A 23,977-nucleotide genomic window follows, 5' to 3' on the forward strand; every position below is an offset into this window, starting at 1 on the left:
AAGGTAAAAAATCACAACATAAACTCATGAATTTAAACCCAAGAACACAAGCATTTATTTTCTCATTTTGTTTCTTGGTTCAAATCTCCAGAACACATGCCATTTCTGCAGAACTGTGATTCAGCAGTGGCTCCATGATTAAAGTAGGCAGGTGGGAGGGTTCTAGGAATTGTTTCCTAAATTCACTGAATTTTGTCTGTCACTAGTTATAGTGAAGCATCAGGAAACGTCACCATGGTTACAATCGCAAAACCTCTGGTCTTCTTTCAGTCCCGATTGGACTTTCCTATGTTGAAAGAAAGAAACCCAGGCAATGTTGTTGTTTTTTCTTGCTTCATAAATAATGGTGTAGGTGTTAGTGTGCCATCTGGGTCACAGCACCAAGAAATTCTTTAAATATGATTCAGGATTGAAAACCGGATGCTAATGTGTATCTGTGCACTCGGGGTATCTACAGATCAGCATGAGTATATCTTTGGAAAGCCTACACCAGCCTCCCAGTCTAACTAAGCAGGAGAAAGTCTCAGATGATGGAGCTCCAGAGATAAAGGGATGAGCCAGATGAGTCTTATCACTTCTGACCTGGGAATGTTCTGGCAAAGACCCATTGTACCATGAAGAAATACAACAAATGTCAAAGTCCTTCCCATGCCAGAATCTGGTCTTCCCAGGCAGTCTCCTGTCCCAGTACTAACCAGGCCCTTAAGGCGCATTGGGCAGCACCGACCTCCACTTCGATAGCCCTCAAACTCTTACCAAGAGGGCTAAGGTTACAGGGGGGCACTAGTCCTCTGGTAACCACAAGAGTTTGACTCCCCACTCACATCTGTATTGCAGCGTGCCTTGCTGGACAGTCTTATGTAGGTACCATTTTTATGATGGTCTTTGGTATGACCCAACTGTGAGTAGAACTCATGATCGCCCGGTCAAGAGACGGACATGCTAACCACTAGGCCAACTCGCGGTGAAGAAATACAAGATATTGTACATATTCAGAAATGCGAGTTATATTTAACACCGAGTGTCAGATATTCTGTAAACACGAAGAACATTAAACTTTAACAAATACTCAAAGAATCAAAGGCAAGAAGTGAAAGTCAGATATTCAGTTTCTGAAAGGTTCTCCAGTTTCCTCCCACCTCCTAAAACCTTGTGTGTGTGTGTGATGCCCTGAAATAGACAGGCGCCCCATCCATCCATTGTGTTATATAATCCGTAAGCTGTGATCTGAATCATTATTTGAAGAGGATGGATGAGGATTTATTCGGTCTGATTCCCTGTATAGCTGAAGTGGAAAACACCTGAGCCTCCAAAGACAGGGACCAAAAACACTAGATTGTGTGTGTGTGTGTGTGTGTGTTTTATAAGTGCTCTGTTATTTGCGTATTTTTAATGAACACCTCTGATAGATTTAATGTGAATTTAATCCCACAAGAGGAAGAAATACAAACAGAGACAGAGAAAGAAAGAGAGAGCGATAGCATGTGAGACAGACAGAGAGAGAGACAGACAGATGATCTGTCTAATAAGCAGTCAGCTCCATATTCTTGGCTCCCCCTCCTCCGCCCCTCTCCATGGTTGCTACGAGCTGCCTCAACCATTCTGGTTTCCAGGATACGGTGGAGAACCGGGTTCTCTGATTGGTCAATCGCAATAGGAAAGGGAGAGAACAAGGGGGAAAAAAAGCTGTGTGAGATTAGAACGATGCTGCGAGTGTGATGGATGAGCGTTCCAGCGTCGCTCCGGGCAGAGTCAAGCTCCGTGATCAGCTCGTGTGTTTACTTACAGGAGAAAATACAGCCATGGAGAAGAACTACCATCATCCCATCGTGTGTGTGTAACGGACAGAGAGAGAGAGAGAGAGAGAGACAGGGAAAGGCCTGTGCTATAAAACATGAATAACAGAATCGATGAGATCCTACCGGTGAGATTTGGATTCTCCTGACATCTCGGCTGGAAGAGAAGAAAGGAAGAAAAGAGGCGAGGATCAGAGGACTGGGGTTTCCGATAGATAGTGGGGGTGCGCATGGCTCGTAGCTGGGTGAGGAGCGTGAGGCCGCGGCCTGGCCTCCTCCACACACTCCTCCGCTGCAACATGGAGCCTGAGACACAGCGTGTGGTCGTCTTTCTCATCATGATGTTCCTCGTCGTAGTCAACGTGGTGCTTGTGTTCCTGCTTGCCTTCCAGTAACAACAGAGAGAGATTTCCAGCGAGAGAGAGAGGGAGGGAGGGAGGGAGAGGGGCGTGGGACACTTCTTTTTCTGATGGGCTTCTGGAATGATTGCAGCAGGAGAACCCAGGTAAAGCAAAATGACTTGTACAATAAACATCCTTTATATATTTATTTATTGTATTTGTTCATTTCTGCATGTCACAGTTTTGCGTGTAAACATCTGCAGCACCACAGACAGCTCCTTATTCATCATGCTACAGTAATACTGTATCTCACGGCTGAATTCGTACTTTCTGATCTTTATTCTAAGGCTACATAATATTGGCTAAACCGATAATTGCAATTATTACACTCCATATTAAAACTCGCCAAAAACTGTTATTGCACTTTATGATAATAAAAAAATATATATTTAGAATTAGAAGTATGATTTTTGCCGTTGTACTGTTTTAAAACAAAATCCCACCATATCAGCTTTACTCATTCCAATTAACAAAATTGTGTCAATGTTAAAGACTCGAAATAATGAATAATGATCAATACATTAATCAATAAATAATCACAAAAGCATGCAGGCAGACAGTAAAGTGCTGTATTAATCTACAGTAGCTACATCATGAGCAAGTAAATTATTGTCATCATTATTACTATATAAGAAAGGGTTCATTGTTTTTTGGGGTTTTTTTTCTGAATATCTTATTCATTTAGTTGCAACTGTATAAGCTGACATTGGGGCTGTGTTATTGTTGTTACCACAAGCTGGCCTAGAGATCAGCCTGCCCCTTGATTGGGTGACACGGTGGTGTAGTGGTTAGCATGGTTGCCTCACAGCAAGAAGGTTCTGGGTTTGAACCCAGCAGCTGGCAAGGGCCTTTCTGTGTGGAGTTTGCATGTTGTCTCTGTGGGTTTGCTCTGGTTTCCCCCACAATCCAAAGACATGCAGTGAGGTGGCCTTAAGGCCAATTTATGCTGACAACCCAGTCCTTGCAGATGGCGTCTGCGAAGCCCCCCCCCCCTTTGCAGACGCTCTGCGCGTACCTCCCAAAAATTGTGACCGTCACAGACAAGAGGGCTCTGATTGGTCCACTGTACACGCGCTTCCCTACTTTCCTGGTTTGTTTTGTTTTCACGACTGCCATTTTTAAAAATATGAGCGAAGATGGAGCAGCACGAAGAGCGGTTGATCGAGGAAGTGAGGAAGTACGTACATCTATACGACTCCAGTTCTAGTCATTATAAGTAACCGGAGGATAAACACTCCACTAACCACACCCACCAACTACTCCTAGCGACTTCGCGCCCCCTTGCGTTGTGGCGGTGAATAACATCGCACACGCCTATTACTCCCCGCTCAACGATAAATTACAACTGTCTGCGAAAAGCTATCTGCGAAAGCCTTGTCGCAAGAGCATGCAGAGCCCTTTAGGCTGAGGTGCCCTTGAGCAAGGTACCTGGCCCCTGACTGCTCCCTGGGTGCTCTGGTGTGGCTGCCCGCTGCTCTGAGTGTGTGTGTGTGTGTGTTCACTGCTTCAGATGGGTTAAATGCAGAGGATGAATTTCATTGTGCTTGAAGTGTGCATGTGACACATAAAGGTTTCTTCTTCTTCATCAAGAGATCACGAGTTCTGCTCGTGGTTGGGTTGTACCAAAGGCCATCATAAAAATGGTACCTACTGCTGTCTGGCAAGGCATGCTGCAATACAGATGTGAGTAGGGAGTCAAACTCTCGCAGTTACCAAAGGACCCCCACTGTAACCCTAGCCCTATAATAGGCGAGAGGCCGAGGGCTATAGAAGCAGAGATCGACGCTGCCCAATATGCCTTAAGGACCTGGTTAGTACGGGAGTCGGAAACTTCCTGGGAAGACCAGATCCTGGCACAGGAGGGACTTTGACTTTTGATTTTGTTGTGGATATTTAACACAGTAAAATCCAAAGCAAGACCAGTCTTTAAATTAGAACCGAGTGACTGCTACATGAACATAAGAACATATGAAGAGTTTGGTTCCAAAACGCTATATCCAGTTCCACTGTTTCAAGAAAAATCACTTTTTCCGATTACAGGAAGTGATAAAAGGAAAACCACTGTATCCTGTTTTAAAATTTATTGACTAACTCATCTCATCATCATCTCATTATCTCTAGCCGCTTTATCCTGTCCTACAGGGTCGCAGGCAAGCTGGAGCCTATCCCAGCTGACTACGGGCGAAAGGCGGGGTACACCCTGGACAAGTCGCCAGGTCATCACAGGGCTGACACATAGACACAGACAACCATTCACACTCACATTCACACCTACGCTCAATTTAGAGTCACCAGTTAACCTAACCTGCATGTCTTTGGACTGTGGGGGAAACCGGAGCACCCGGAGGAAACCCACGCGGACATGGGGAGAACATGCAAACTCCGCACAGAAAGGCCCTCACCGGCCCCGGGGCTCGAACCCGGACCTTCTTGCTGTGAGGTGACAACGCTAACCACTACACCACCGTGCCCCCCACAGATTATTTTATTTTATAGATTACTTTACTTTTTAGAGAAAAGATGAAGGACGAACCTTGAGGAGGAGTAAAGGTATTGGGCGGTTCAGGGCTTCGCTGCAGTAACATTGATGCTACAACCTCCTGAGACCTAAACTCTGGTGTTGAATTTTTTATTTTCTCCTTGATACAGTGCTGATTTACTCATCTGCCAAGCAAGGTGCTCTTGGGACTAGAACTCACAACCTTCCAGTTATTAGCACTGAGCCAAAGCTGCTCCACCTGCAAACAAGAAGTAGTTTCTGGAAATGATCAATTCATTAAACACTCTGTAATTCTTCGCAATTTTGGTCAACTCTGCCACTTTCCACTTCCCTTGGTAATTCCTTGGTAAAAGTTCTTCTCAGGCGTTCCATGACTCAATTATAAGAAGAAACTATTGGCTAGAAGTCTTTAGTGCTATTTATGAGGACTCTTAATCCTGGACTAAACTTGATTTTAAGTTTGTGTAAGTGTAAGCAAGATTGGTGCCACATGTATGCTGTGGTTGATGGACTGCCAGTTATGCACATTTTCAGAAATTCCATAAGGTGCAGTACTGTAGTAGGACTGTAGGACTTGAGTCCAAGATGATCTCGAGACATTTTCATATTCACTCTGTTGATTTGATTTGGCATTGATCTCACTAAATATGATTTTGTCTCCACTGAGAGTTTGCAAAAAATAATATTTGTGGTGTTTTTTCTATTTGCATTGCACACAGTTTGAAAAGAAGTCATTCCTTCTTCTAGAAAGCACCTTCATCCTTGGAACAGTGTGTGAATGGAACCAGCTAGCTGAAGTGAAGGCTTGGTCTTGAAGAGGATTTTATGGTTTTTAGTCTTGAACTTGACTTGGTCTTGACCCACTTGACTTGTCTGGAGTTGAGCTCAGTTAGTCCTGTGCTAGAATTGCTAAGAAAAAGACACTGGATTACAGTATGAGGACCTTAATGCTTCTGATGCCTTTGCTAATGTTTATGTGATCTTTCAGACCATTAAAGGCTTATCTTACAAACTTCAGTTGGAGTAATAACATCTTGTAAAAGTCCTTACAATGATGGCAGGAATTCAACAGTAGATTGAATTCTACATCTATACAGCTCTGGGGGGAAAACTCAAGAAACCACTGCAGGCATGTGTTTGAGAGACAGGAACATTTTTGTTTTATTCCATAAACTATTGACAACATTTGCCCCAAATTCCACATAAACATATTGTCACTTAGATCATTTAATTACAGAAAATATCAACTAGTCAAAATAAAAAATAAAAAAAAAGATGACGTGTTCTCAGACCTTGAACAATGCATAGAAATCAAGATCATATTCAAGTTTAAACAACACAGTACTAATGTTTGAACTAAGGATGAGTTCGGAAATCATTATTTGGTGGAATAACCCTGACATTTAATCACAGCTTTCATGTGTCTTGGCATACTCTCCACCAGTCTTTCACATTGCTCTTGGGTGACTTTATGCCCCTCAGTGCAAAAAATTCAATCAGCTCAGGTTTGTTTGATGGCTTGTGACCATCCATCTTCCTCAGCCCCACCTGGAGAGCCTGTTTCGATCCGTCCTTGCCGTCCATTTAACCCCAGCTACCGTTCGCCATTCTTTTTTTTAGGTCACTTGATGTCATCATACAGTTGTTGAGTGACATTCAAAGGAGTTGACGATCATCCTGGTCAGTGGAGACCGACTAGTGGCCTAGTGGTAGCGTGTCCGCCTCTTGATCGGGAGATCGTGAGTTCTATTCATGGTTGGGTCATACCAAAGACCATCATAAAAATGGTACCTACCGCCATCTGGCAAGGCACGCTGCAATACAGATGTGCATGGGGAGTTAAACTCTCGTGGTTACCAGAGGACTAGCCCCCCACTGTAACCCTAGCTATGTAATAGGCAAGAGGTTAAGGGCTATGGAAACGGAGATCGGCGCCGCCCGATGCGCCACATACAGGTTGGGCCTGGTTAGTACTTGAGTGGGAGACTGCCTAGGAATACCAGGTACTGTAAGGCGTGGGAAGGACTTTGACTTTTTTTGACTTGACCGGTCAGTAGAGAGTCATTTCACCCTCTGCCAGTCTGTAACTTTGTAGTCGCCGATGTCCGCTGCTTGACCTTGTTCTTATGAACTGCCATTTTTTAAATCTTGAGGATGGAAGCGACCTGACACTCACTGTTTCCCACTGCCAGTAAAGCCAGAATTGAACCTTTGTTTTTCTCACTTAAAACTTTTCTTTTCAACTCTTTTGGCATGATGAATAGATATTTTCATACTCCAATTAAATCGAGGGTCCTACTAGCACTGTTTTTGCCATCCAAAGTGGTCCTATTGCAAAAGGATAGTGATGACCACAGCAGTGTTTTTTTATACTTTTCCTCATTAAATAAGATTTGGTTTAGGTGATCACCTAATCAGTACCTCATTAAGTAAAATGAGATGTGTTTGTGTTGGAATTCCACCACAGACACTAGGAATGAAATGGCTGCCATATATAGAGATTCTAATTGAAGAGGGAAAAAAAATTGAAGTGGTCCCTTAATTTTTCGAGAGCTGTAGGAGTATATATGAATTCTTGTGATGCTGTTTAGCATTTTCCCACATCATATTGGCAGAAACTGAAGAGTTGCAACTGAAAGTCATGGGCAGGCAAAATTATGCAGGCATGTCGCCTAGCAACAAACCCCTCTTTTTAATGATGGATTGATGAGAGAGACAAATGGCATGAAATATCCCACAGTTCTATTTCTATCTTGCTTCTTCCACTCTGCAGAGGACATAGCATGAAGACTATGCAACCTATATATATATATATACCATATATATTTATGAATGAATTTATTTTTATTTCGAACATCTCATCTCATCTCATCTCATTATCTCTAGCCGCTTTATCCTTCTACAGGGTCGCAGGCAAGCTGGAGCCTATCCCAGCTGACTACGGGCGAAAGGCGGGGTACACCCTGGACAAGTCGCCAGGTCATCACAGGGCTGACACATAGACACAGACAACCATTCACACTCACATTCACACCTACGCTCAATTTAGAGTCACCAGTTAACCTAACCTGCATGTCTTTGGACTGTGGGGGAAACCGGCGCACCCGGAGGAAACCCATGCGGACACGGGGAGAACATGCAAACTCCACACAGAAAGGCCCTCGCCGGCCCTGGGGCTCGAACCCAGGACCTTCTTGCTGTGAGGCGACAGCGCTAACCACTACACCACCGTGCCACCCCTATTTCGAACATGTATAAAAAAATGTATGTAACTATTTGTACATACAAAAGAAAGGCAACGAGAAAGTGACAAAAAAAATAAAAATAAATAAAATAACATAAAGAGGAAGTACAATACTTTTTTAATTTCCCACCCCTTTTTAACTACCCCGAAATCCAAACTACATTAATACACCTATAAAATATATATACCATATATACACTTCATAAATAGCTATATAAATATTTAATTACAAAAATAAATATATACTACATACCATATATACACTTCATAAATAGCTATATAAATATATAATTACAAAAATATATACCGGTATATACTATATATATATATATATATATATATATATATATATATACACATAAGTGATGTCCTGCCTTCGTAAACTAATTCTGACAATTTTGGTCCAGAACTGCTGTGTTAGTTACCTATAACAGGATGACATGGATGGTTTTATTCCTTACATAATTTACTTGTAAGCAAAAGGCAGAATTACTGGATTGGCAGGAATCCAATTCCATTTCTTTATTAAAGAGCTGCACAGTGTCTTATAATAGGATTGAATATGGCCTAATGCAGGGTGGCACCGTTGTGCAGTAGTTCACACTGCTGCCTCACAGCAAAAAGGTTCTAGGTCCAAACATCATGGCTGACTGGGGCCTTACTGTGTGGAGTTTGCATGTTGTCACTGTGCCTGCATGGCTTTCCTGCAGTTGCTCTGAGTTTCTCCGACAGTCCAAAGACATGGATTAGGTCAACGGGGCACTCTAAATCGCCCATAGGCATGAATGTTTGTTCATCTTTGTGTTAGCCCTGCGATAGGTTGGCAACCTCTCCAGGGTGAACCCTGACTTTCACCCGAAGTCAGCTGGGATTGGTTCTAGCTTCCCCTACAACCCTGGCAGATAAGTTGTATCGATAACGGATAGGTGGCTTAATGTGGATTATCACCAAAAATAAATGCTTATAGATTGGAATCAGAGTACCGTATATCCATCCATCCATTACCTATAGCCACTTATCCTGTTCTACAGGGTTGCAGGCAAGCTGGAGCCTATCCCAGCTGACTATGGGCAAGAGGCAGGGTACACCCTGGACAAGTCGCTAGGTTATTGCAGGGAGGACACAGAGACAAACAACCATTCACACCTATGGTCAATTTAGAGTCACCAGTTAACCTAACCTGCATGTCCTTGGACTGTGGGGAAAACCGGAGCACCCGGAGGAAACCCACACAGACACGGGGAGAACATGCAAACTCCACACAAAAAGGCCCTCGCCAGCCACTGGGCTCGAACCTACGGTATGACCTTCTTGCTGTGATGGTGCTAACCACTACACCACCCTCAGAGCATACCAGAAGTCTGTAAATGTAGTTTTATTAGGAATTATTCAAGAATTGTCGTCATAGTCAGATTCAAGGGTCAAGGCTAACAAGTTACCAAGAGGTGTCTGGAGCAACGCAACAAGTCTTAAAACTTCAGGTTTGCATCTACAAGTCAAAAACAAAGGGGCATATTGCAACAAAATAAGATGCAAATGAGACAATTGAAATGCTCTTCACAAGGAATAGGTATTAACAATACTCAAGAGGAACCGAACAATAGGTTTTTATAACATTGATTATGTGAACTGACTTATTAACTTATTGAACACATAAAACCAAATTTCTGTCCTATGTTGTAGCTGATCAGCGACGGCAGTGTGGTGTATGCCGAGGCATTATGGGATCACGTCACCATGGATGATCAGGAGCTCGGCTTCAAGGCTGGAGACGTCATTGAAGTAGTGGACGCCACAAACAAGGAGTGGTGGTGGGGACGCATCCTGGACAGCGAGGGCTGGTTTCCAGCCAGCTTTGTCAGAGTGAGGAGTTTGGCATTCATTTTCTATTCGACTCAACCATTGTGTCCTGTTTACATCAAAATGACATATTTCAAATTTTAATTAACGGTGGAACAATACAAAGGATGCTTTTCAGACCTGAGACTTTAGGTGCTCAACTTGTTGGTTTCCAATGCACATTAAAAATGCATATTGCAGACAGGATGCTCATGTTCGACTTGAAAGTAACAAGCCGAATTAAAAGTATTAAAATGTTAACAGAGTGTAAAAGTGACCTGATATGATAAAACTCATGCATATCTAATTAAGTCTTGATGACAGGAACTAAGGCCAAGTTTACATTAGACCGTATCTGTCTCGTTTTCTTCGCGGATGCACTGTCCGTTTACATTAAACCGCCTGGAAACACCGGGAAACGGGAATCCGCCAGGGTCCACGTATTCAACCCAGATCGTGTATGGTCCGGTGCTGTGTAAACATTGAGAATACGCGGATACGCTGTGCTGAGCTCTAGCTGGCATCGTCATTGGACAACGTCACTGTGACATCCACCTTCCTGATTCGCTGGCATTGGTCATGTGACGCGACTGCTGAAAAACGGCGCGGACTTCCGCCTTGTATCACCTTTCATTAAAGAGTATAAAAGTATGAAAATACTGCAAATACTGATGCAAATACTGCCCATTGTGTAGTTATGATTGTCTTTAGGCTTGCCATCCTTCCACTTGCAAGTAGTAAGTGATATGCGCTGGGATCACACACACAGCGGCTCAGTCCCGAATCACTGCTCGTGCGCTTCACTCGCGCGCTCTGTGAGCTGCGCAGGGCCGGAGTGCGCACCCTCCAGAGGGCACTCGCTGTTCAGGGCGGAGTGATTTGGAGCGCAGGATGCCTGTGGAGCCGAGCGTATCCGTGTATTGGTGTTGCTGTGTGCACACTAATCGTTTTAAAAACGTTAATCTGATGATCCGCTGATACGGTCTAATGTAAACCCCACCTAAATCAGAGCATTTCCCAAAAAGCCAAACTCTTCTTTGTCTGAAAAGCCTTGTTTGACCCCACTTGACCCTGACTGTCCTCTCTTAGTTGCGTGTGAACCAGGATGAGCCGATGGAGGATTACCTGGCACAGCTGGAGGAGGCTCAGGAGGAGCAGAGCTCCGGTGTTGGGCTGCTCCTCGGACCTGGCCTGCCCTGCAAAGAACAGATGAGGACCAACGTCATCAATGAGATCATGAGCACAGAAAGGGATTACATCAAACACCTGAAGGACATCTGTGAGGTCAGAAACAATCAATGAGACCAGGAACTTGTTCAGTGAGTTGAGAAGAATCAAATTCACTCATGCTTAGAAAGAAGGGGTCATTGGTAGTTAATGGTACATGGTATCCCCATAAGAGTTAGACTTGGAACCTTCTTTAAAAGGAAAATCCTGTGATGCTGAGTGACAGATAAACCAAAGAGCCATTCTTGGTGCTAGATGAAGCCTTTCTTAAAGAATTTGAAGCAGTTGAAGGTTAAGGGCTTTGCTGAAAGGCCTTTAAGCAAATTGGCCATTGGCTTTCTGGCAGTTGGTGGGATTAAAATTCAGATCCACCAGGTCTCTAAACACTAAACCTTATGCTACCACTGAACAACCACATCCAATAGTTAGGCTTTATTATTGGTGATTGAGTTTAAATCCCATTGGAATGCTTATTGGATAGGGCAGATGGGTTAGCTCCTCTTTACCTGGCATGTTTTGATATGCCTGTTAGCTCACCATGATGCTACCTGGATTTGAAATGGTGGGAAGACATGCTAATGTTCACATCCACAACAGCATCATAGTGGATGTTGTTCAATGCTGCCAATTCCCAGCACCCCTAATCCAGTTTATTAAGGGAAACCTGAAATCTGTTCAAGGTGTATCCCAGGGACTGGAATGCAGGATCCCTGATATAGGGGCCAAACCCTCCTGCAAGTCAGGACCTGTCTTTCACTTATTATTCGATGTGCTGTGAATAATATGAACATATGTTGATATAGAGACTATCTAGTAAATGCACACATTTATGAGATGGTTTAAGATAGGTTTTTGGGAAGCGTAATCACAGCCACTTCCTAATCTCATGTGAAAATCATTAGCTTTCCCGACACTACTCACTGGTATATCCTAAGGGCTAGAAGAGACCAAGTGATTGCCAGTTTTTAATGATGCCCTGTCCTGCTTAGAGACTATTTTTAGATCTTGTACTGTTCACATGGACTTTACTGAACTCCTTTAACCCCAGTGAGCCAACATAATGACCTCTGTTTGACCCTCTGTGCTCTTTATAGGGTTACATCAAACAGTGCCGGAGGCGCATGGACATGTTCACAGAAGAGCAGCTGTGCACCATCTTTGGAAACATTGAGGACATCTATCGGTTCCAAAAGAAGTTCCTGAAATGTCTAGAGAAGAGGTTCAACAAGGATGAGCCTCATCTCAGCGAAATCGGCTCCTGCTTTTTAGAGCATGTACGTTTTTGGGTTTTTTTTTTTAATCTGATGCGTATTTGAATTAAATGCTTCCTGATACTGTAGTTTACTTTAATCCCAAGACATTCACCTCGTCATAATCGGTGTAATAATCATCTGCTAACTATAATCAAACTAGACTAAGCAAGCCCACTTTGTCTGTCACCATCTGCCAGTGGGACCTTCAAGAAGTTATCCACATCACCACATGAGGATGATCAGACATGTATTTGTTTTTGCCACAGCCATTCCAAATGTTTTTTGGTAGACGTGTCTTCTTTTTTCCACAATTGAGCCTATTGTCTTTGATATCATTAATCACTAATATTATCTTGGTTTTGATGTTATATCACCAGAATCACCTTGCTTATCAACAATGATGGGGTCTTACCTTTCCTTGATATTACCTGTTCTTAACATTCTCAGTGTTCTTGATCAATGATGCAGCTTAATTTTGATGCCCTTGATCAGAGATGGCATCTTAACTTTGATATCATTGATCGATGAAGTTGTAACTTTTTTTTTTAAAAGATATTTTTTGGGCTTTTTTCACCTTTATTGGATAGGACAGTGTAGAGACAGGAAATGAGTGGGAGAAAGAGACGGGGAGGGATCGGGAAATGACCTCAGGTCGGAATCGAACCTGGGTCCCCGGATTTATGGTATGGCGCCTTATCCACCTGAGCCACGACGCCCCCAGAAGTTGTAACTTTGATGTATTCGATGATGGCATATACATTTGATATCCTTGTGCAACAGAGGCAGCACGGTGGTACAGTGGTTAGCACTGTTGCCTCACAGCAAGAAAGTTCTTGGTTTGAACCTCATGGCTGATGAGGGCCTTTCTGTGTGGAGTTTGCATGTTCTCCTCGTGTCTGTGTGGGTTTCCTCTGGGTGCTCCAGTTTCCCCCACAGTCCAAAGACATGGTGATTAGGTAAAATACCCAGCCCCTGGGGTTGCACAAGCCAGTGCATGCTTAGTGCTGGTCCCAAGCCCAGATAGATTGGGGAGGGTTGCATCAGGAAGGGCAATGTAAAACGTATGCCGAATCAAATATGCTGATCATGATGATCCGCTGGGCGGCACGGTGGTGTAGTGGTTAACGCTGTCGGCTCACAGCAAGAAGGTCCGGGTTCGAGCCCCGTGGCTGGCGAGGGCCTTTCTGTACGGAGTTTGCATGTTCTCCCCGTGTCCGCGTGGGTTTCCTCCGGGTGCTCCGGTTTCCCCCACAGTCCAAAGACATGCAGGTTAGGTTAACTGGTGACTCTAAATTGAGCGTAGGTGTGAATGTGAGTGTGAATGGTTGTCTGTGTCTATGTGTCAGCCCTGTGATGACCTGGCGACTTGTCCAGGGTGTACCCTGCCTTTCGCCCGTAGTCAGCTGGGATAGGCTCCAGCTTGCCTGCGACCCTGTAGAAGGATAAAGCGGCTAGAGATAATGAGATGAGATGATGATCTGCTGTGGCAACCCCTAATGGGAGCAGCCAGAAAGATTGGGGAGTGTTGTGTCAGAAAGGGCATCTAGTGTAAAACCCGATGCCAAATCAAATATTTGGCATCAGCAAGGCAACCCCTAATGGGAGCAGAGGATCCTTGGCAATGGAATCTTGGCTTTTATGTCCTTGATCGGTGGTACCACATTACCGTTGATGTTGTTGATCAATGATGGAATCTTATTTTTGACATCACTGATCACATTGGATCCAGTTGATCTTAATCTTTGATGTTACTCTTCACTAATTCCACTGTCCTTTTGATGTCATTTAATCTCCATTGTCATCCTGTATTTGTGGTTTTCTAGCAAACAGATTTCCAGATCTACTCGGAGTATTGTAACAACCACCCGAACGCCTGTGTCCAGCTTTCCAAGCTGATGAAGCTCAACAAGTATGTGTTCTTCTTTGAAGCCTGCCGTCTCCTCCAGAAGATGATTGACATTTCTCTGGATGGTTTCCTCCTCACTCCCGTTCAAAAGATCTGCAAGTACCCACTGCAGCTGGCCGAGTTACTGAAGTACACCAACCCCCAGCACAGGTATGCAGTAGATAGCAGGGTCTCTTTCATTTGTCAGCACAAGCACGTTAGACATACAGTATGTGGTGCAGTGGTTAGCACTATTGCCTCACAGCAAGAAGGTTCTCGGTTTGAACCTGCTGGTTAACTGTGACCTTTTCCTCTGGTTTCCTCCCACAGTCCAAAGACATGTGGATTAGGTTAACTGGCCACTCTAAATGGCCCATAGGTGTGAGTGTGAATGGTTTTTCATCTCTGTTTTAGTGATAGATCTGTCCAGGGTGTGTCCTGCCTGAAGGCAGCTGAGATTGGCTCCAGTTCACTCATAACCCTGACTGGTCAAGTGAAAGAATGAATGAATGAATGACACTCGAACACATTCCTGTGAATAAATTATGAATGAATTCATTCATATCAGTGCAATAAACAACAACAACAACAATAATAAGAATAATAGCAGAGCTCCTGCAGAGCCCCATAGGCATAGAGTGTGGATATATAAAGAAACCCATCGAGCTGTTTTCTGATGGTTTCGGTCCTGTGCGTGCCTCCCATCATACCAGTGTTAGTAATTACCAGTCAGACACACTGCCTAGTGGCCAGTGTTAGTAATTACCAGTCAGACACACCACCTAAGGCCCCGGTCACACCGCCCGAACTTTGCTGGAGCGTTCCTGGAGCGGTGAAAAAAATTCATCACCGCTCGTAACCATTCACCACCGTTTAACAAAAGTTGGCCCCCGTTAAAGCAACGCCATATACACTCGGCCACCGCTGATGTTTCTCGAGGGGCCCTCCTACCGCTCCGAAAGTTTTGAGCTGCACAAAATATTGCGAGCGGTGAGGAGGGGGCAATTTTCCGCCCCGGCAAAGTTCACCCCCGCTCCACCAACACCCAGTCAAAGTTTGGCACCGCTAGACGCAAGTTCGTGGACGCTTGGGTCCGCTAGGCCAACGCAGAAATCTTGAACGCTGGACCACCGCTGCTTCGCCAGCGTTGCCTGGGCGGCGATTAAACATTGCACAAACTTCGGTGGAGCAGTTGTAAGCATTTTACGAGCGGACACGGGGTTGCTGGAACGGTGTCGGGCGTTGAAGCAGCTATCCATGGCAGCGATGAACTTTGGTTTGGCGTTGGTATAGAGGTGTCGGAGCAGGACCAGAATTTGGCTATAAATACGGGGAGAAATGGACCAGGAGCTCATTTGGAATCGAGCTGCCGTTGAGTTCAGACCTCATCTATATCGAATTTGCTCAAAGTTACAGTAAAACTGTATCACCATGGATGCTGAGAGACTTGCTATGATTGGTGCTAAACCAACTTTATACCCCCGCCGAGCCAAAGCCCGCATGCGCAGAACGCCGCTATACCAACGCTCGCGTCACCGCTAAACCAACGCCCGTGTTTTCGATTTTTTTCCCATTTTGTGCGCGGTGACGAGCGTTGTCGAAATTCGGCCCCCCCTCCCTACCGTTCAAGGAACGCTCCAGCAAAGTTCGGGCGGTGTGACCGGGGCCTAATGGCCAGCGTTAGCTGGTAAAGAAATAAAACAAGAGGCTGGCTATGATATAAGAAAATTCTACAACCCAGAAACAGATGGGAGCTCCGCTTTTAGGCAGTGACTCAATCTATATATTAATATTAATGCATTATTTGTGAATGACAGCCTAAGAGACATGATGATTTGGGAATCTCATTATCTCTAGCCGCTTTATCCTGTTCTACAGGGTCGCAGGCAAGCTGGAGCCTATCCCAGCTGACTATGGGCGAAAGGCGGGGTACACCCTGGACAAGTCGCCAGGTCATCACAGGGCTGACACATAGACACAGACAACCATTCACACTCACATTCACACCTACGCTCAATTTAGAGTCACCAGTTAACCTAACCTGCATGTCTTTGGACTGTGGGGGAAACCGGAGCACCCGGAGGAAACCCACACGGACACGGGGAGAACATGCAAACTCCACACAGAAAGGCCCTCGCCGGCCACAGGGCTCAAACCCGAACCTTCTTGCTGTGAGGCGACAGCGCTAACCACTACACCACCGTGCCGCCCTGTTTTGGGAATCAATCATGTATGGTAATTCATGCCAGTTGAGAGCTTCATGAGGGATTTTCTGTTTCATTTTAACACACATCTAAACATTTCCATGTACAGAATATCTACTACATCACTTGTCTTATAGTATTCGCAAAAGCACATAAGAAAAAAAAAATACCAAAATTAAGCTACAAAAGTAAGGCTACATACCGTATGTTTCTCTCAATGAACAAGTGAACTGTTTTTTAATACACAGTGGTGTTTTGCTGCACCATGATGAATGTCTTTTCCTAGGGACTACAAAGATGTGGAGGCAGCTTTAAATGGGATGAAGAATGTGGCCCGGCTGATTAACGAGAGAAAACGGCGTCTGGAGAATGTGGATAAGATCGCTCAGTGGCAGAGCTCCATCGAGGACTGGGAGGTGATATGAAGATGATATGATATATTAATACCTGTTTATAATGTTCTATTTCAACCAGAAACATTCTCAGCACTTCCTTCTACATTACAGCATTTAGCAGACACTCTTATCCAGAGCAGCCTGGGAAACAGTTGGGGGGTTTGGTGCCTTGCTCAAGGGCACTTCAGACAGTCCTGCTGGTCCAAGGAATTGAACCCGCAACCTTTTGGTCCTAAAGTTGCTTCTCTGACCATTAGGCCACAGCTTCCCCGGTATGCAGTGATTAGTCCCTGCCAAAAGTGGTCCAAGGAAGGACAACTGGCAAACCAGTGACAGGATCATGGGTGTCGAAGACTCAATGACTCACATGGGGTGCGAAGGTTAGCCCATATGGTCCAATCCCACAGAAGAGCTACTGTAGTACAAACTGCTGAAAAAGTTAACACTGACACCTTTCTGTTTTCTGTTCACCGGTTGTCCTTCAGATCCTTGGACCACTTTTGTTCGGTTCTAACCACTGGATACCGGGAATACCCCACAAGATGTGTCATTGTGGAGATGATCAGGCCCAATCATCTCACCATCACAATTTGTCAAAGTCCTTACGCTTGCCCATTTTTCCTGCTTCCAACACATCAACTTCAACACGGGCGATTGCTCTAAGACAACGAGGGAGGCTCAGCCTCCTCTAAAAATGCCCTTATAACTTTAATGTGTGCGTGAGTTTTTCCCCCTCGTGACAGCGCGATGCAGCGCAGCCTCAGTGCACTTATGGCATTTGGGAGCTCTGCGCTTTTCAATCTCAAAATGCAAGACGGTTATTGGACAAATACTGCGAAAACGCCCGCCCACGGAGTCTCACGGACTCCCAGCCTCAGTGGACTTCAATGGCATTTGGGAGCTCTGCGCTTTTCAATCTCAAAATTCAAGACGGTTATTGGACAAATACTGCGAAAATGCCCGCCTACGGACTCCCAGCCTCACATGGGAGGGACATGGCAGTTTCCGCGAGGAGACTGGTGATTGGTGAAAGCGGCCGGATATTTTCTTTGATTGACAGCTCGTTTCAACTATAGACAGGCAGCGGTGAATCTCAGTTCAGTCCCATGCGGATTCACAAGTGCTGTGGTGTATTGTAAGAGATCAGCTTACATTTCGATTTCATTCATTACATACGGTTTCTACCAGCTTTTTTAGTTTGTATATATTTTCATTGTAAATAAAGTGTAAATATAGTGTTGTCAAGTTTGCTATCTTAGTTCCAGAAATTTCATTTATTTGAGTGACTGAACTTGAACTTGAGGGGGCTAGTCAGCTAGCAAGAAAGCTGCGCACGGATGCCAAGCATTGCTGATTTAATTTTGGCGAAACCATTTGCCAGTCTTCCTTTCGAGGAAAAAATTAAAATTAAAGAGCAGGGTAGACCAACGCCTCAAATTGACTTGGTGAAAAAGGTAGGGAATAATACTCGTTCCTTTCAGCTCTCCTGGTACGAGAAAGTGAATTGTCTAACAGCAAGTGACCCACATCAACAACAGTAAATAGGCTACTTTAGTAATATGTCATGGATGGACCAAAAATATAGAATCTATTTAAAATGTTTATGCTGAGTATATTATATTGGAATATATATTTTTCTGGATATGAATTAAACACAGCTACAATTTGGAAAACATTTTTAAACAAAAACACAGCCGAGAACATTTCACACTACAGACCTGGATTAAAAGTGAAGGGTTATCAAAATTGTCAATAAAACATTTCTCAGTCAAAATAAGTAAAATATAGGGAAAGTGTCATTGAATGAAATGTGTGGCACCCAGCTCTATGTTTGGCTCCCCAAGGTCAGTGCTTGTGCCTATTCCAGAACACTCTGCTGTTACTGCTGAGGTTCCTGACAAAGAGCTGCTTTCAATAATGATCAATTTTTAAACAACATGCCACAATTTTAAAATATAAAATGTTAAAATATCCCCCCCCCCAACACCACCATCATGTATATTGGACAGTAGGCTAATGGGCCAAAAGAACCTGTTATTTCACAGTTTGTGACGCTGCCAACAATCAGCCAGATCAGAGGCAAGAGTATGGGCAAAATTGATGTGTTTTTTCTTTTAAAATCTGGAAATGTCGTAACCGACCAGCCTCCCCTGTTTGAAAGACTACCAGCCGCCACTGAACTTCAAGAACTGACTGTTCTCTTTCTTGCTGCCTAATATATCCCTCCCCTTTACAGGTGCCACTGTAATGAGATAATCAACATTATTCACTTCTTCATCTCTCAGTGGTCATAATGTTATGGCTGATCGGTGTATAAATATGACATAAGTGGAGTTACAGTGACCTCTTGAAAGCTGATTATTTTCCTAATCAAACATGTCTTTAATCAAGTTCCTTTCAAACACAACAGTTTGCCAACAAATACAAATTTTGATTTATTAAGAATATACAGTTTATAGTTACAACAGTTACTGTTGTAGAGCGTCTGATGAATTCTGGATTCTGATTGGTGAGATGGTGTTGATGACAGCAATGTTGTATAAATTAGTATTTTGTGTGTGTGTGTGTGCCAGGGTGAAGATATCCTCAGCAGGAGCTCGGACCTGATTTACTCCGGAGAGCTCACAAAGATCTCTCCACCTCATGCCAAGAGCCAGCAACGCATGTTCTTCCTTTTCAACCACCAGATGGTCTACTGTAAAAAGGTGCGAGTTTAAAGATACACCATCACACTTTAAACCCGGTCCTCAACAGTCAACATCTAATGGCCCTTTTCCACTACCCTTTTTCAGCTCGCTTCAGCCCGACACGGCTCGCGTTTCGACTACCTTAGAGCAGCACGACTCGGCTCGCTTCAGCCCTGCTTAGCACCCAAAACTCGCACGGTTTTGCAGCGAGGCTGAAGCGAGCCAAACCGAGCCGAGTGGGGCTAGGGGCGTGAGCAGACACTCCCCTGTGCACTGATTGGTGAGGAGGAGTGTCCTCACATGCCCACACACGCCCCGCGAGCACGCTGGGATCTGTAAACACCGTAAACCCGGAAGAAGAAGAATTACGACTTACGAGCATTTCTGAAGCCTTATGCGCCTCGCCTCATCTATACGCTCTTGCCAGTATCTGTTGGCGTTGTCGGTGACAACAAGCCACAGCACCAAGACCAGCAACACTAACGACTCCATGTTTATTGTTTACTATCTGGGTCGTGAGACTACCGCTTAAAAGCTCACTGATGTCACTGTTTGCGCCGCCTAACGACATCACGTGACGTCCACCCACTTTCGCTAACTCCACCCAATGTGTCCACCCACTTCCAGCCAGCACGGTTCAGCACGGTTGTAGTTGAAATGCAACGCCAACAGCCCCGCTCAGCCCGACTCAGCACGGCACGGCTCAGCCCGACTCAGCCGCGTTGGTAGTGGAAAAGCGGCATAAAACTCTTGATTCAATTCGCAGGTGAATTTCCAGGTTCAGTCAAAGAGTTATAGTGCATTCAACTTATGTAAATTACCAACATCCAACTGGGAGAAAACCTTCTTGTCAACTCCATGTTCGAGTCCTTTCAGTACTTTCATTTCACTCTACATTATCATTAACATGAATATAAGGTGGGCGGCACGGTGGTGTAGTGGTTAACCCTGTCGCCTCACAGCAAGAAGGTCCGGGTTCGAGCCCCGTGGCCGGCGAGGGCCTTTCTGTGCGGAGTTTGCATGTTCTCCCCGTGTCCGCGTGGGTTTCCTCCGGGTGCTCCGGTTTCCCCCACAGTCCAAAGACATGCAGGTTAGGTTAACTGGTGACTCTAAATTGACCGTAGGTGTGAATGTGAGTGTGAATGGTTGTCTGTGTCTATGTGTCAGCCCTGTGATGACCTGGCGACTTGTCCAGGGTGAACCCCGCCTTTCGCCCGTAGTCAGCTGGGATAGGCTCCAGCTTGCCTGCGACCCTGTAGAACAGGATAAAGCGGCTAGAGATAATGAGATGAGATGAGATAAAAGAAGGTTTTCTGAAGCCATAAAGCTTTTCTCATCAATGTACTGAGAACTGGATTTACACTGTGCACGTTAATGACACCTGGTGGTCAAAGGCTGAACTGCAGCTAGTAATGCTACCGCGTCCTTAGCGTTTGCCGCAATGTTACAATTAAAATGATAAAATGTGCAGAAGTAGTTGCACATTAGTAGACCGTACACACAGTTATACCTTATTATATTGTTTCATTCTGATTGGTCAGCCCAGAAGGTGTTGATTAATTCTCTGTAACAGCAGCTCTGACAATAGTGCGGCCGCAACTCACAGGTTTATTTATAATTAATGCGCTCGTTCTAACACATTATCGTTTCTACAGTTTAGAAGTTTTCTCCAGGGTAAGGAGATGTTTATTTATATCACATTTCTGGAAGGAGTCTCCAGTGTCAGTGCTCTGTTACAGTCAGAGGTGAAGCTGTGGCTTTCATTTTTCTGACATCTTCAGGACAGATGAGTTTACACTTTGTGGAATTGTTGGTAAATTGCTGTGGTATACAAAGAACAACCTGCTTAGGGGATGTGCTGTTGTTGGAAAATAATCAAGTCCATATGTTATAGAGATAATGTTTTTATGGCTGAACTTACTGAAGAAAAGTGTGTGTTTTTTGGTTTATTTTAACTTCTTGCCTTACGTCCGTGTAACGTCGGGTAAAGAACTTGCCTTGCCCTGCCCTGTCCCATCCCACCTCACCCTGACACTCACGTTTTCCTCTTGTTTGTTGTCGTTGCTGTTTCAGGATTTGCTCCGCAGGGACATCCTGTACTACAAGGGGAGGATGGACATGGATCAGATGGAGGTGTTGGACGTGGAGGACGGGAAGGACAGGGAGCTGAACGTGAGTGTGAAGAACGCAGTGAAGCTCCGCTCGCTCAGTGGAGACGAGGTTCATCTCCTGTGCGCTAAAAAACCTGAACAGAAGCAGCGCTGGCTCCGAGCGTTCGGAGACGAGAGGGAGCAGGTGCAACATGACCAAGAAACAGGTGACACACACTCACACACACATAAAATGTCTTCCTGTAGAATCATTCCAAACATGTGAAGTAGTTTTATTTATTACAGTACAGTAAAGTGTATAAATCGCACCCAGGGTTCAGGCATGAAGGTTTTCAGTGAATCAAAAATGTGAAAAATGCTATAGATGATAAACATAAACATGAAAAAAAAACCTGCTGTAGCTTTCTGACCAATCAGAATCCAGAACGGAAGAGCGCTGTGGTGTGAAATGTATTACTGCGTCTCTCTTACCTTCTCTCCTGTTGCTCACTGCAGGTTTTTCCATCACTGAGGTGCAGAAGAAGCAGGCCATGCTCAATGCCTGTAAAAGCCATCCAGCTGGAAAGCCCAAAGGTCAGATTCTGTGATTATCACATTATTCAGCAGCTCTACATCTGACGAGGTTGTTTATATATAACCTCTATTCATTAGGCATGGAACGATTCAGCCGATTGGCGATTCGAGTCGATGGTTCACGATTAGATTTTGCAAAAAAATGTAAATGGAGAAAATTTTATTCCCAAAACATATATATATTTTTCCTATTCTTTATCAACTTTATTCATTTTGTTAAAATTAAATTTTTTTTTTTTTTAAATAACCAACAATAATTATTTACCCACATTTGTAAAAGTTGGAGTAAAATATAATAGCCTATAAAGTAAAATATTCCTTTTTTTATGAAAAATTATAACAAATATCCCTTTTCTTAATAATCTTTTATGAACGTTTGTTCGACCTCCATTTGCTTCTCTTTTCTTTATCTTTCAGCAGTTTGTATAAACAGAGCCCTGATTTCTTATTAAATCTATTTGTACACAATCACACAGCAGCTCTTTCACATTTAGATCTGCTTTTTTGCGTGTTTTCAGCATTAAAGCTGTGTTACTTCCAACTACAGTGAAGTCATATGCATTCCTGATTGCTATTGTACATTATGGCGTCCTCTGCTGTCTAAACAACACAATGACAGCTTGGAAAAACTACAAGATTACGCAGCCAATCAATAATCATGATTCATTTTTTTTTTTATTTCATTGATCTGAATCGGGGCGGCACGGTGGTGTAGTGGTTAGCGCTGCCGCCTCACAGCAAGAAGGTCCGGGTTCGAGCCCTGTGGCCGGCGAGGGCCTTTCTGTGTGGAGTTTGCATGTTCTCCCCGTGTCCGCGTGGGTTTCCTCCGGGTGCTCCGGTTTCCCCCACAGTCCAAAGACATGCAGGTTAGGTTAACTGGTGACTCTAAATTGAGCGTAGGTGTGAATGAGAGTGTGAATGGTTGTCTGTGTCTATGTGTCAGCCCTGTGATGACCTGGCGACTTGTCCAGGGTGTACCCCGCCTTTCGCCCGTAGTCAGCTGGGATAGGCTTCATGACCCTGCACAGGATAAGCGGCTAGAGATAATGGATGGATGATTTTTATGTGAATATTTCATCTGAAAATTCAGATTGGTGTGTAAAGGACTTGTCTTCGTCAGCTATAACAGACGTCTAGGAACAGAAAACGTGGATTGATCCTTTTTCTAGACTCCTCAATCCTGTGATTGTGTGTTTCTTTTCTCTCAGCCGTGACCAGGCCCTACTACGACTTCCTGCTGCGGCAGAAACACCCGACGCTCCCCACCAGCCTCCCGCAGCAGCAGGTCTTCATGCTGGCCGAGCCCAAACGCAAGAGCTCCAACTTCTGGCACAACATTGGCCGACTGACACCTTTTAAAAAGTGAATGAGAGAGAGAGAGAGAAAGAAAGAGAGAGAAAGCGAGAGAGGAGCTCTCAGCTTGTGCCTGAACTTTACCCTTCTATTCTCATTTTATTATTATTATTATTATTATTATTATTATTATTATTATTATTGTTCTTTTTTTATTCCATCGTCATGGTTGTAATTGCAGACCGCTCCACAGATTTACTGTAAATGTGTTTGATTTTTGGAGAAAGCACTTTATTAAGGTGGTTATAATCAGGCTCGGCGACTGGCTCCCCGGGACTGCGACAATTTTTTTTTTTTTTTTTGGGGGGGGGGTCTTTTATTTCCTGGAGCTCTGATTAACCCCTGTCCACACTAATATCACTAACATGTTGGTGTTTATTTTTTATTATCTTGTTTTCTTAAATCTTTTCATGTCAGCAGATGCCAATTGTACACAGTGCCAGAGTTTGCTTTCATATTTAAGTTTGTTCCTTGTCACCTGAAAAAGTAAATAAGAGTTACTACAGTTA

The 23,977-nt window shown here is 44.2% G+C and overlaps 1 protein-coding gene across 5 annotated transcripts in view; it reads left to right on the top strand.

Moving 5' to 3' along the window:
* LOC132887217 (rho guanine nucleotide exchange factor 4-like) overlaps positions 1-23,977 on the top strand; it is a 267,768-nt gene extending 243,791 nt beyond the window's left edge. For all 5 annotated transcript variants that reach the window (XM_060922700.1, XM_060922701.1, XM_060922702.1 and 2 more), the window contains 9 exons: positions 9,625-9,804; positions 10,870-11,064; positions 12,102-12,281; positions 14,084-14,316; positions 16,636-16,765; positions 19,318-19,449; positions 21,505-21,748; positions 22,038-22,115; positions 23,324-23,977. In XM_060922700.1, the coding sequence (XP_060778683.1) occupies positions 9,625-9,804; positions 10,870-11,064; positions 12,102-12,281; positions 14,084-14,316; positions 16,636-16,765; positions 19,318-19,449; positions 21,505-21,748; positions 22,038-22,115; positions 23,324-23,481 (1,530 nt within the window). In that variant the 3' untranslated portion in view covers positions 23,482-23,977. The remainder of the gene's footprint in view (positions 1-9,624; positions 9,805-10,869; positions 11,065-12,101; positions 12,282-14,083; positions 14,317-16,635; positions 16,766-19,317; positions 19,450-21,504; positions 21,749-22,037; positions 22,116-23,323) is intronic.

Source organism: Neoarius graeffei, chromosome 5 (assembly GCF_027579695.1).
Source record: "Neoarius graeffei isolate fNeoGra1 chromosome 5, fNeoGra1.pri, whole genome shotgun sequence".
Lineage (NCBI taxonomy): Eukaryota > Metazoa > Chordata > Actinopteri > Siluriformes > Ariidae > Neoarius > Neoarius graeffei.